The following is a 13,229-nucleotide window of genomic DNA, read 5'->3' as shown; positions in this document are numbered from 1 at the left end:
TTAGGCATATAGATAATTATGTTCATAAAAACAGTGCACAGCTATCTCTTGCCATCCTGTGTCCATCTTGCATTTCCCCATTCATTACTGATTATCAAAACTATAATAAATGGTAGGTCTATGTTCTCGACACTTGACCACTTGAGAGGCTTACAAACCCTTTCCAGGGAATGAGATAGAAAACAAGTAGCCTGTCTATTCACTGACAAAGACTTTTGATAAAAAGAAATTCTGCTACTCGTAGCAAAAGCAATTACTGTTGCCAAACAAATTATTGAAAATGTATGGGGTGGCCACACAGCAAAACAAACCACCAAATAACCTATCTTTGATGCTATGCTAAATCTATCATGCTTGGCTTGCAAAAAAAAAAAAAAGAAAAAAAAAAGAGTACCCAGGAAGGTGCTTGCTCTTTATAATAGCAATTACGTGACCATCGGTTTCAAACCAATAGCAGGACTCCGTAGGTGATACCTTGCCTATATGGGTGTTCTGTTAAAATATATTTTATCCTATTATCTGCAACATACAATTTTTTTCAGCACAAGTAATTTTGAGTCAGATGAAAGAAGACTGCATACTTTGAATAGTCCAGTTCTGTGTGCTCTTTTACAGAACTGAAACTACTTCAGATCAGGAAGACAATCTTGAGGAGAGCAAGGTTACCCACAATCAAATACAATTCCTTTGACTACCATTTCTAGAACTTCATGGTACAATAAGCTTTCAGTATGGGTCAGTCATCTGATTCAGGATGAAAATAAAAGTATACATTCAAGTAACTGGCCATACAGTAATGGACTTATACCAACAGAATTAATTATTTCACACCTATCAAATTTCTAGTATTTCCACAGAACTAAAATAAATTTTCCAAAAATTTAAAATGTGCAGTTCCAGTTTGGGATGAAAACTGAAGTAAGGACACAGTAAAAGTAAAATTAAGGTGTTTTATACCATCATAGTTCTTGTGAGCTTTCTCAAACATTAAGTAAAACATTCCTGGTTTCCTTACTCTAGATCAATGACTCTATCTTACCAGGTAAGAAGTGATTCTTCAATTAGGTTAGATGACCAATAAGATTTCTTTCATCTTTATAATCATTAAGATTCCATTTAGTTATGTAAACTTGAGTAATTTGTAACTTACTTCTGGGAAAGTGTTAAGTTCTGGTAATTAGGGCACCATTTTGCATTAAAGTGATGTCATAAAATTTCTAAATAGTACTCAAGCAGCTTAAGGGAGTTAATGTTATTTAACAAAACTCATATAGTGCTTGTAGAACATGCAGAACTGTTCTGAGTACTACATAAATATTAACTCATTTATACTAAGCAGCTAAGTATACTTAGTAACTAAGTTCTTATGAAGCTTAATGAATATGTGAATTGGCATTGAACAATGAATTAAAGTGAACAACCACATTCACTCAGCCTTTGAAATTAACATTATTCATTTCTAACAATTAGGGTTATACCATAACAACACGATAGTATAGGTAACCCTAGTAGGTTACCTATAGTAACTCTAGCAGGTTACCTATATGTAGGTCGATAACTCTACTTACTGAAATCCTTGAACTGCTTTCAGGAGAAGCCCAAATTCCTCAGCAAGTCATGGAAGTACTGCAGCGTCTATTTTCTGGTTTGTTTCTTCTGTCCCTTAAATCTTAACTATTTGCAGTCAAAAATGCATCTAATTTCACATGTCTGTGTACCTGCTGACCCTTCGTTTGATAAGACCACCCCTTCCCTATAATTTGGTGAGTTCTTACCAACCCTCAAAACACAGTTCAGATGGTGCCTCCCCTTGAGAGCCCACCCTGACTGCTCAGCTAGGTTAAGCACTGTCTTCTCTGTTTCCACATCTCTCTGTGATCACCTCCAGAAAATCACACACAAGGACACAGTGTAACTACCTATCTATTCATTCATCTTCCTACTTGTCTGTAAACTCCTTAAAGGCTAGAACTGAGTCTTTTACCTCTAAATCCCCAGGGTCTTACCAAAAAAAATGGTATACAGCATGAACTCAAGTATATAAATGTCTTTTAAATAAACAAATCAGTATATACCTCTGTAAGCTGACAGAAAGCATCCTAATTTTATTATTAGAAAGGAAGTTGCTAAACATACTTATGAGTATAAATTACATCCATTTAATCACCAAAGAAATAACAAGGTCCATACATAATTAACTTATGTTTTTGGATTCAATGAACAGTTCTCAATGAAATCAGAAATGACACATTGCAGGACCACTCTTTAGTTTCCTAACTGGAGGAAGTGTTGGCATATGGCAACTAAGTCTTTACAACTCTGCCAGATTCAGCCCTACTAGTCAGTGATCACTAACTGGAGCTGAGGAACATAATAAACTGCTGTAGCTCCCCAGAGACCCAGCACCCAAACACGTGCACTATTTGTATCTCACCAGGTGCCGGCATGGAGATAACTGCCTGTCATAATTACAGCACCTTCACTCTCATTTCTGACTTGAATGAATAAACTACTCATGCTGCTGTTTAAGCTGCTGCTGCTGCTGCTAAGTCGCTTCAGTCGTGTCCGACTCTATGAGACCCCATAGACGGCAGCCCACCAGGCTCCCCCGTCCCTGGGATTCTCCAGGCAAGAACAATGAAGTGGGTTGCCATTTCCTTCTCCAATGCATGAAAGTGAAAAGTGAAAGTGAAGTCGCTCAGTCGAGTCTGACTCGTCGCGACCCCATGGACTGCAGCCTACCAGGCTCCTCCGTCCATGAAATTTTCCAGGCAAGAACACTGGAGTGGGTTGCCATTGCCTTCTCTGGTTGTTTAAGCTAAGTCCTACCAATTCATTCACACCTCTCCAAAAGTGAGGGCATTTGGTGGTCATGGTCATTCTTCTCAACGGTGAGGTTTATCCTTGTAGGATATAAAAGCTGCACAGGCCCCAAGTGCCTTCTGCCTCAAGTGGAGAGATCTATGAAGCAAAAATCCCCCACAAAAGTGGTATTCCAGAAATGGGAAGAAAAAGGAGGGCTGGCCTGTTGTCCGAGAATAGCAGTCTTTCACCGACACAGAGAAGGGCAGAGGGTACCTAAAGACATCACCAGCATGAGGCAGAGGCTCCAGGAGTCTCCGGGTTCAATCCTGCAGTTTTCTTTTTCTCCATCTCTACTTTCTTCCTCTCTGATTTGTTTTAAAGCACTGTGATTTGTTTTAAAACAATGTCTATATCAGCAAAAATTTGGCTTGTGGAAGACTCTACTGGATGAGAGACCCCATATCTTCAATGAATCAATTGTATGGAAAAAAGAAAGAAAAAGGATGAGGGAAATCATGCATTAAAGAGGCTTTAAAAAAATGAATTGCAGTTTATAAACATTATCTGGATCCTGGTTCAAACAAACTTAAATATATATAATATTTATATGTCTATTTTATATATTTATATATAATACATTGACATATTAGTATATATTAGCTATGATAGTATCATGATTACATTTTCTAAAAAATTCTTGTCTTTTAGAGGTGCATAGTTAAATTTTTTTATGAAATGTTTCAAAATAATACAGAAAGGAAAAGAAAATAGGATGTATATAAAATGAGATTGGCTATGAGTTGCTAATTGCTGAAGCTCAGAGTTCATGATAATAGTCTGTCTACTTTTGTGTATGTGTGTTCGAAATTTTTTGTAATAAAAGTTGCAAATGAGTGTGAGAATATTCCTCTACAGAAGTAATTCTAACAGTGTCCGATGCTTCTTCAGTTTTACTATGGAAGCAAATTATAATGGAAAACTTTGGTGCTCAGTCGTGTCTGACTCTTTGTGACCCCATGGACTGTAGCCTACCAGGCTCCTCTGTCCATGGGGTTTTCTGCTCCAGGGGATCTTCCTGACCCAGGGATCGAACCCAGGTCTCCAGCATTGCAGACAGATGCTTTACCGTCTGAGCCACCAGGGAAGCCCCATAATGGAAATGGTATTTACCAAACATCAATTCAAATGATGGGATCCTTCACTAAAACTTGACATATTAAATTTTCTATTATAATAATCTAATTGATGGATATTACTATAGCACTTTAATTTCTATCATGTTAACATTTTAACAAAATTAAGTACTTGGCTACAAATAAGGGGTATTTTTCTATGTTCACATATTTTACACTTATAATAAATTACTATGATTATCACATCAAGACACATCTTAAAATATTAAGAATATATTTAGACATGTAAAAATATTCAGCGTACTTTAGTGAAGTGTGCAAAATTTTCAACTACATGAACATGTTCTATCTGAAATGTACTTACAGGTGGATGAACTGGTTGCCAGGTCGATATATGTAAATTTTAAAAAATGCTTACAGAGCCCCAAAATATTTACTTAAACAGTAAGTTCAAAAAAGAATTTTCAAGCATATCTGTGAATGTGTGATATTGACCTAAACATGGTAAACGGTAGTTAGGTTTTTATTTTATTTTATAAATGCCCCCAAAGCCACACTGCCCTAATTACACCAAGAGGACTACTATCAATAAAGAAAGGGGAGAAGGGGATGTCTTTTTTGAAAGGTGGAGTTGAATGGGTCCATCTCCGATGTCCACAAATTGAGTGAGCTGAGAACCTTGTAGTTGAGCTTAATTTTAAGGTTTAAGTTTAAGCAGGGATGTCTACGCTTGTTTTTCCTATTTTCCTACAGTACCAATCTTGGCTTAAATCACACAAAGCCTTCTCTTTGAGAATTAAAACAACAACCACAACAACAATAATGATGATGTAAATCCTGCTCAAATATTGTATGCCTTCTTGCCTACACATGGCTTTTGCTTGGCAGCGGTGAGAGGGTCTCCGCCCCTTCACTCAGGTTGCCGCTCACAAGGAGGCATCCCGCACAAACACCTCCTGAGCAAAGCCGCGGGCCTGTGACTCTTTGGGGGTTTTGTCCGCCTTCTCTTCTTTCTTTTGCACAGGGAGCGCCATATATGACTCGCAAGAGAATTGCGCTGCTTTCACCCAAGACACTGCATCTCCAGGGCAACCGAGAGCAAACGCAGGGTCGGAGTGGGCCGGGCCGCGCATAGGCCCACCCCCTGGACCGCGCCTCTCACCTGCCGGCTGCTGGGGTCGCCCCGCACCCGCGTGTCCAGCCCGTCGTGTCCAGTTTCGTCTTCTCCGCCCGAGCTGTAGATGAGCCGGAGTGGCACGATGCTCTGGCGCTCCAGGAAGCGGTTCTCGTTCCTCCTCTCCAGTTCGGTCAACGGGGCGTCTCCTCCAGGCAGGAAAGGGGGGAAGGAAGAATTAGGGAGAAAAGGCGAAAATAATGACCCTGACGGACACTCGTCCATCCTGCGGTCCGATGGTTCTCCGGAGAAGATCCCACCTTCCCTCCCTCCCAGACCCCATCTGGGAAGGACGCTGAGACACCAGACGCAAAGCCTAGGACCAGCTCATCTGAGAGCATCCAAGATCGGGGCCCAAAAGCAGAGCCCCCTCTCCCATCCTCCGCATTCCTCTTCTACTTCCGAAGAAAAACAAGCATTTGACCTAAAGCTTCTAACGTATCCGCGCGCCCCCACAATATATTTTTGCTTCACTTCTCACCACCCTTCTAAATAAAAAAATCTCCCCGCTAACTCGGGAAATGGGGATGCCCCTTTATCATGCGCTTGAGGGCTGCAAAGATGCCGGGAAAATGGTACTTTCCAGAGCCACAGAGGACGGCGAACTTACCTGCCCGGCCGCAGCGCGCCGGGGGACAGGTCCCCAGGGTGCAGAGCAGCAGGAAGGGCACGGACACAGCCGTCGCCGCCGCCGCCTGCATGGTGCTGCCGTCCGCCCGCCTCGCCCGAGATGCTCAGCTCCTCATGCCCAGGCAGCCGCGGCCGGATCCCGCGCCCCGCGCCCCGCGCCCGGGGCTAGCCTGAGCCACCCGCTCCCAGCCCCGACCCGAGCTGTGGCGACCCAGGCGCTGCAGCCTCCGCCGCGGGGCTGCCTCAGTGCTGCATTGTGCTCCGCGGGCGCTTCCGCTGGTGGGGGGAGAGAGCGAGTGCTGCATTGGGCGGTTGGCTGTAGCTAAGTGGTTTCTAGCGCCTCCCACCTCATCCCCTGGCAGAGGCTCCGGCGGGCGACGAGCGCTCGGCGGGGAGCGAGCGCCTGCTGCATTCGCCCCCCGCACTGGAGCAGGGGCGCGCGCCAGAGAGTCAGCTGGGAAATGTAGTTCTCTCTCGGCGTCCTGCTGTCTCCACGACGGCGCGGACTGTCGCGACCTCGTGACCACGGAGTCATCTACAGCCTGGAGATGGGAGGGAGGAAAAGGGCAAGAAAAAGAAAGGTCATCCCTGGCAAGGCCTCCTGGGACCGAAGATGCCCTAGATGCGCCGCTGCGGGAGCCGGGATTCGGCCACTGCGTCCCCCAAGAACTGCAATAATGCTTCCTTCAGATGTAGTAGTTAATTTAAAAGATCACCAGGCAATCATACCCTCAAGATTACGGTAACGTAACTATTCAACAAACATCGATTGAGGACCCACTGTGTGCGCAGCTGTCGACCTAAGAGCAAGGGACACAATGGTGAAGGACAGGGCTATAAGAGGTACCAGCTATTGAGTTAATACCATTTTGTACAATACTGGGATGTTTTCCTCTTTCCCTGGCAGAATTTTTTCTTTACTCTCTGCCTCTATTGAGGTGGCTTCAGATTCCTTCACCACCATGATGTTTTAAATTGCTATTAAGACAAGTTTATTCCCACTCCTCTGCCTCCATAAAACACCTTGGGAAACTATAGCTTAATGCCAGAGGAATTTTCTCACTTACCTTGCCTCTCATGATGTCCGTTCTGTGCCAGGGAGATAGAATTGTTTAAAGGTATGCATCTATTACATTTTAAAAAAAAAATGGGCAAGCCCTGTAAACCAAGCAATTTCTTGTTCTAGTATAATCTGCCTTCAAGAAATGTTCACAACACATGCACAGGGCATTGCTTATAACAAGAGATTTAAATTTTAAAGTTATGGGGTATATCTACAGCAGCACAATAGTTATAAAACTGTAAAATTATTTCTCCCAACTGAGAGAACTGGGGTAAGAATTTGGGTCCATGATGTAGGAAATGAAGGTTAAGGGCTTCTCTAGGCCTTGGGTTCTAATTTTATTTTACTGTATTATGAAATCTTCTGCATCAAGGTCTAGAGTGCACTATTGAAATCTTGTAGCCCTATTCAGGCTTCAGTTGCATGTCATATATAGAATTCTTAAGGTTCTCATTAGTTGAAGATTTGGGGGACAGAATATCTCCTTTGACTCTATTTGAAGGCAGTGCATATGTATATATATATGGGATTTCTGCTGTCTTCATTTTCATTTCATTCCCACCTAGTTATTTAATTAATAACCAATTTATCTAGTTAATTAACACATTTATCATCTCATATTTATCTCTTTTTTGATGAAAATATTTAAGTTTTATTTTTAGCAAATCTCAATTATTTAATACAGTGTTATCAATATTGGAGAAGGAAATGGCAACCCACTCCAGTAATCTTGCCTGAAAAATTCCATGGACAGAGGAACCTGGCAGGCTACAGTCCATGGGATTGCAAGGAGTCAGGCATGACTGAACAACTATCACTATCAACTATAGTCACCATTTTTACATTAGATTCTTAGATATTATTCACTTTGTAGCTGAAAGTTTGCATGCTTTTACTAACCTCTCTCTAGCTCCCCCATTCCCAGTGCTCAGTTCCCACTTTTTACTCTCTATTTCTATAATTTTGACTTTTTTGGGGTTAAATTCCACATATAAGGAATACCATGCACTATTTGTCTTTCTCTGTCTGATTTATTACACTTATTAAAGTATCTGCAAGGTCCATTCACAAATAGCAGGATTTCCTTCTTTCTTAGGGCTGAATAACATTCCATCATATATGGAACTGAAAAAACGATGATCCAAAACTTATTGGATGCACCAAAAGTCGTTCTAAGAGGGAAGTTGACAGCAGTAAAAGCTTTACCTCAGGGAACATGAAAAATCTCAAATAAATAGGCCAGCCTTGCAACTGAAGCAACTAGAGAAAGAAGAACAAACAAAACTCAAAGTTAGTAGAAGGAAAGAAATCATAAAGATCTGAGCAGAATTAAATAAAATAGAGGCAAAAAAAATATAGGAAAAAATCAATACAACTAAAAGCTGGTTCTTTGGAAAGATAAACAAAATTTATAAGCCCTTAGCCAGATTTATCAAGAAAAAAAAAAAAAGGAGAGCACTCACATTAATACAATCAGAATACAAAGGATCATAAGCATCTATCACAAGCAACTATACATCAATGAAATGAGCATTATAGAAGAAATGGACACGTTCTTAGAAAGGTACAATCTCCCAACACTGAATCAGGAAGAAATAAAAACTATGAGCAAGCCAATCACCAGTTCTGAAATTGAATCAGTAACTTAAAAATTCCCAATAAACAAACATTCAGGACTAAATGGCTTCACAGGCAAATTCTACCATACATTTAAAGAAGAGTTAATATTTATTATTCTGAAACTGTTCCCAAAAAATGTAGAGAAAGGAATACCTTCAAACTCATTCTATGAGGCACCATCACCCAGATACCAAAGTAAGACAAAAATATCACACAAAAAATTATAGGCCAATATCACTAATGAACATATAGATGCAAAAATTATCCAAAAATACCAGTAAACTGAGTGCAATAATACATTAAAAGGACCATATACCAAGATCAAGTGGAATTTACCCTTGGGATGCAAAAATTTTTCAATATCTGCAAATCAATGTTATACACTACATTAACAAATTGAAGAATAAAAACCATATGATCATTTCAATAGACACAGAAAAAGCTTTTGACAAAATTCAATACAATTTATAATTTAAAAAAAACTCTTCAGAAAGTAGGCATAGAGGAAACCAACCCCAGCATAATAAAGGCCATATATGACAAACCTACAGCTAACATCATACTCAAAGGTAAAGAACTGAAAGCTTTTCCTCTAAGAACGGGAACAAGACAAGGATACCCATTCTCACTACTTTTATTCAACATAGTTTTGGAAGTCCTAGACACAGAAATCAGATAAGAAAAAGAAATAAAAGGAATTCAAATTGGAAAAGAAGCAAAACTGTCACCATTAGCAGATGACATGATACTATACATAGAAAATCCTAAAGGCACTACCAGAAAACTACCAGAGCGCATGGGTAAGTTCACAGGATACAAAGTTAGTATACTGAAATCTGTAGCATTTCTATACACTAACAACAAAATATCAGAATGAGAAATGAAGGAGATGGTAAATCCCACTTACCATCACATCAGAAAGAATAAAATACATCTGAAGAAACTTACCTAAGGAGGCAAAAGACTTGTACTCCATAAACTATAAGACTCTGATGAAAGAAATTGAAGACAACACAAACAAGTGGAAAGCCGTACTGTGTTCTTGGATTAGAAAAATCATTACTGCTAAAATGACTATACTACCCAAGGTGATCCACAGATTCAACATAATCCCTATCAAATTACCACTGGGATTTTTCACAGAACTAGAATAAATAATTTTTTTAAAAAATTCTGGAAACACAAAAAGCCCCCAAATAGCCAAAATAATCTTGAGAAAAAAGAACGGAGCTGGAGGAGTCATGCTTTCTGATTTCAGACTATACTACAAGTTACAGTAATTAAGACAGAATGGTACCGGCACAAAAACAGAAATATAGATCAGTGGAACAGGATAGAAAGCCAAGAGATAAACCCATGCACCTATGGTCACCTAATCTATGAAAAAGGAGGCAGCAATATACAATGGGAAAAAATAGTCTCAAATAACTGGTGCTGGGAAAACTGGACAGCTAGATGTAAAAGAATAAAATCAGAATATTCTTTAACACCATCAGTTCAGTTCAGTTCAGTTCAGTAACTCAGTCCTGTCCAACTCTTTGCGACCCCATGAATCACAGCACACCAGGCCTCCCTGTCCATCACCAACTCCCAGAGTTTACTCAAACCCATGTCCATCAAATTGGTGATGCCATCCAGCCATCTCATCCTCTCGCGTCCCCTTCTCCTCCTGCCCCCAATCCCTCCCAGCATCAGGGTCTTTTCCAGTGAGTCAACTCTTCGCATGAGGTGGCCAAAGTACTGGAGTTTCAGCTTCAGCATCAGTCCTTCCAATGAACACCCAGGACTGATCTCCTTTAGGATGGACTGATTGGATCTCCTTGCAGTCCAAGGGAATCTCAAGAGTCTTCTCCAACACCACAGTTCAAAAGCATCAATTTTTCAGCACTCAGTTTTCTTCACAGTCCAACTCTCACATCCATACATGACCACTGGAAAAACCATAGCCTTGACCAGACGGACCTTTGTTGGCAAAGTAATGTCTCTGCTTTTTAATATGCTCTCTAGGTTGGTCATAACTTTCCTTCCAAGGAGTAAGTGTCTTTTAATTTCATGGCTGCAGTCACCATCTGCAGTGATTTTGGAGCCCGAAAAATTAAAGTCTGACACTGTTTCCACTGTCTCCCCATCTATTTCCCATGAAGTGATGGGACCAGATGCCATGATCTTAGTTTTCTGAATGTTAAACTTTAAGCCAACTTTTTCACTCTCTTCTTTTGCTTTCATCAAGAGGCTTTTTAGTTCCTCTTCACTCTCTGCCATAAAGGTGGTGTCATCTGCATATCTGAGGTTATTGGTATTTCTCCCGGCAATCTTGATTCCAGCTTGTGCTTCTTCCAGCCCAGTGTTTCTCATGATGTACTCTGCATATAACTTAAATAAGCAGGGTGACAATATACAGCCTTGACGTACTCCTTTTCCTATTGGGAACAAGTCTGTTGTTCCATGTCCAGTTCTAACTGTTGCTTCCTGACGTGCATACAGGTTTCTCAAGAGGCAGGTCAGGTGGTCTGGTATTCCCATCTCTTTCGGAATTTGTCACAGTTTATTGAGATCAGCACAGTCAATTTCTTTCATCAGAGATCAATACAGCAGAAATAGATGTTTTTCTGGAACTCTCTTGCTTTTTCAATGATCCAGCGGATGTTGGCAATTTGACCTCTGGTTCCTCTGCCTTTTCTAAAACCAGCTTGAACATCTGGAAGTTCACGGTTCACATATTGCTGAAGCCTGGCTTGGAGAATTTTGAGCATTACTTTACTAGCGTGTGAGATGAGTGCAATTGTGCGGTAGTTTGAGCATTCTTTGGCATTGCCTTTCTTAGGGATTGTAATGAAAACTGACCTTCTGCAGTCCTGTGGCCACTGCTGAGTTTTCCAAATTTGCTGGCATTGAGTGCAGCACTTTCACAATGTCATCTTTCAGGATTTGAAATAGCTCAACTGGAATTCCATCACCTCCACTAGCTTTGTTCATAGTGATGCTTTCTAAGGCCCACTTGACTTCACATTCCAGGATGTGTGGCTCTAGGTGAGTGATCACACCATTGTGATTATCTGGGTCATGAAGATCTTTTTTGTACAGTTCTTCTGTGTATTCTTGCCACCTCTTCTTAATATCTTCTGCTTCTGTTAGGTCCATACCATTTCTGTCCTCTATTGTGACCATCTTTGCATGAAATATTCCCTTGGTATCTCTAATTTTCTTGAAGAGATCTCTAGTCTTTCCCATTCTGTTGTTTTCCTCTATTTCTTTGCATTGATTGCTGAGGAAGGCTTTCTTATCTCTCCTGGCTATTCTTTGGAACTCTGCATTCAAATGGGAATATCTTTCCTTTTCTCCTTTGCTTTTCACTTCTCTTCTTTTCACAGCTATTTGTAAGCCCTCCTCAGACAACCATTTTGCCTTTTTGCATTTCTTTTCCATGGGTATTGTCTTTATCCCTGTCTCCTGTACAATGTCACGAACCTCCGTCCATAGTTCATCAGGCTCCCTGTCTATCAGATCTAGTCCCTTAAATCTATTTCTCACTTCCACTGTATAGTCATAAGGGATTTGATTTGACACCATATACAAAAGTAAATTCAAAATGGATTTTAGGCCTAAATGTAAGACTAAATACTATAAAACTCCTAGAGGAAAACACAGAAAGAACACTGTTTGACATAAATCACAGCAATATATTTTTGGATCTACCTCCTAGAGTGATGAAAATAAAAACAAAAACAAAAAAATGGGACCCAATTAAATGTAAAAGTTTTTTCACAGCAAAGGAAACCATAAACAAAATGAAAAGACAACCTACAGAATGGGGAGAAATAATGCAACCAACAAGGGATTAATCTCCAAAATATACAAACAGCTTATACAACTCAATATTAAAAAAACAAATAACGCAATCCAGAAATGGGCAGAAGATCTAAATAGACCTTTCTTCAAAGAAGACATACAGATGGCCAACAGGCATATGTAGAAATGCTCAATATTACTAATTATTAGAGAAATGCAAATCAAAACTACAATGAGGTAAAACCTCCCTTCAGTCAGATTTACTATCATCAAGGAGACTATGAAGAGGACTTGTATTGGAGGAGGATTCCAAATGGTTCACAGCCACAGCTGCTCCCCATGGATGGAGCGTAGGCGGTCCAGGTCCACATGCAGAAAAAGAACCCAGGCTCCCAGAAAGGTCCCGGTCTGGGGAGCGAGATAGGTGAAGAAGCTGCTCTGGTTCTCCACGCAGAAGGCGGTCCAGGTCCCCAAGAGGACATAGATCCACATCTCCTTCCCTTTTTCCACTGAAAGAAAGAAGAGATGAGAAGAAGAAAGAAACAAAGAGCAAAGAACATCAGATAACTGAGGAAGACTTAGAGGGCAAAATAGAGAAAGAAATAGAAATGAAGTTAGTGGGATTTGCCTCCTTTGACCCCACAAAAGGGAAAAAGGCGGATGGCTCTGTAAATGCCTATTCCATAAATGTCTCAGAAGAGAAAGTATAGGCAGTACATGAATTGAAAAGGTGGATTCAACAGACCTTTGGATTTCATTGCATGAGAACTGAAGTGTTGAAGAATTATTTTTTTCCCTCATCTTGATCAGAACAGTGGATTTTGTATTTAATATGCATCAAAAACAGGATCACAGTCCTTCCTCCTTGTAAAGTAAGAAAATTTTATTATGACATGTGTAGTTTACTTACCCTGCCTCAAAAAGAAAAAAAAGAAGTTAAATATTACATTTTTTTCCCTTAGGAAATATCATTTGGGGCAGTCATCAACCCAATTTTTTTGTACTTATTCCTATG

General features: G+C 40.4%; 1 protein-coding gene and 1 pseudogene across 14 annotated transcripts in view; one reads left to right on the top strand and one right to left on the bottom strand.

Moving 5' to 3' along the window:
• Nucleotides 1-6,080, bottom strand: part of ADAM22 (ADAM metallopeptidase domain 22) — a 224,978-nt gene extending 218,898 nt beyond the window's left edge. For 5 of the 14 annotated variants that reach the window (XM_043872832.1, XM_043872831.1, XM_043872834.1 and 2 more), the window contains exons 1-2: nucleotides 5,723-6,070; nucleotides 5,101-5,261 (exon numbers count right to left, since the gene is read on the bottom strand). In XM_043872832.1, the coding sequence (XP_043728767.1) occupies nucleotides 5,101-5,261; nucleotides 5,723-5,813 (252 nt within the window). In that variant the 5' untranslated portion in view covers nucleotides 5,814-6,070. Of the gene's footprint in view, nucleotides 1-5,100; nucleotides 5,262-5,722 lie in introns of all 14 variants that reach the window. The other 9 variants (XM_043872828.1, XM_043872827.1, XM_043872830.1 and 6 more) reach the window with 6 other exon arrangements.
• Nucleotides 6,081-12,527: 6,447 nt separating this feature from the next.
• On the top strand, nucleotides 12,528-12,979 carry LOC122674683 (annotated as a pseudogene).
• Nucleotides 12,980-13,229: the final 250 nt, after the last annotated feature.

Source organism: Cervus elaphus, chromosome 18 (assembly GCF_910594005.1).
Source record: "Cervus elaphus chromosome 18, mCerEla1.1, whole genome shotgun sequence".
In the NCBI taxonomy this organism is placed as follows: domain Eukaryota; kingdom Metazoa; phylum Chordata; class Mammalia; order Artiodactyla; family Cervidae; genus Cervus; species Cervus elaphus.
The sequence above is the reverse complement of the archived record's forward strand: the minus strand, read 5'-3'. Positions and strand labels throughout refer to the sequence as shown.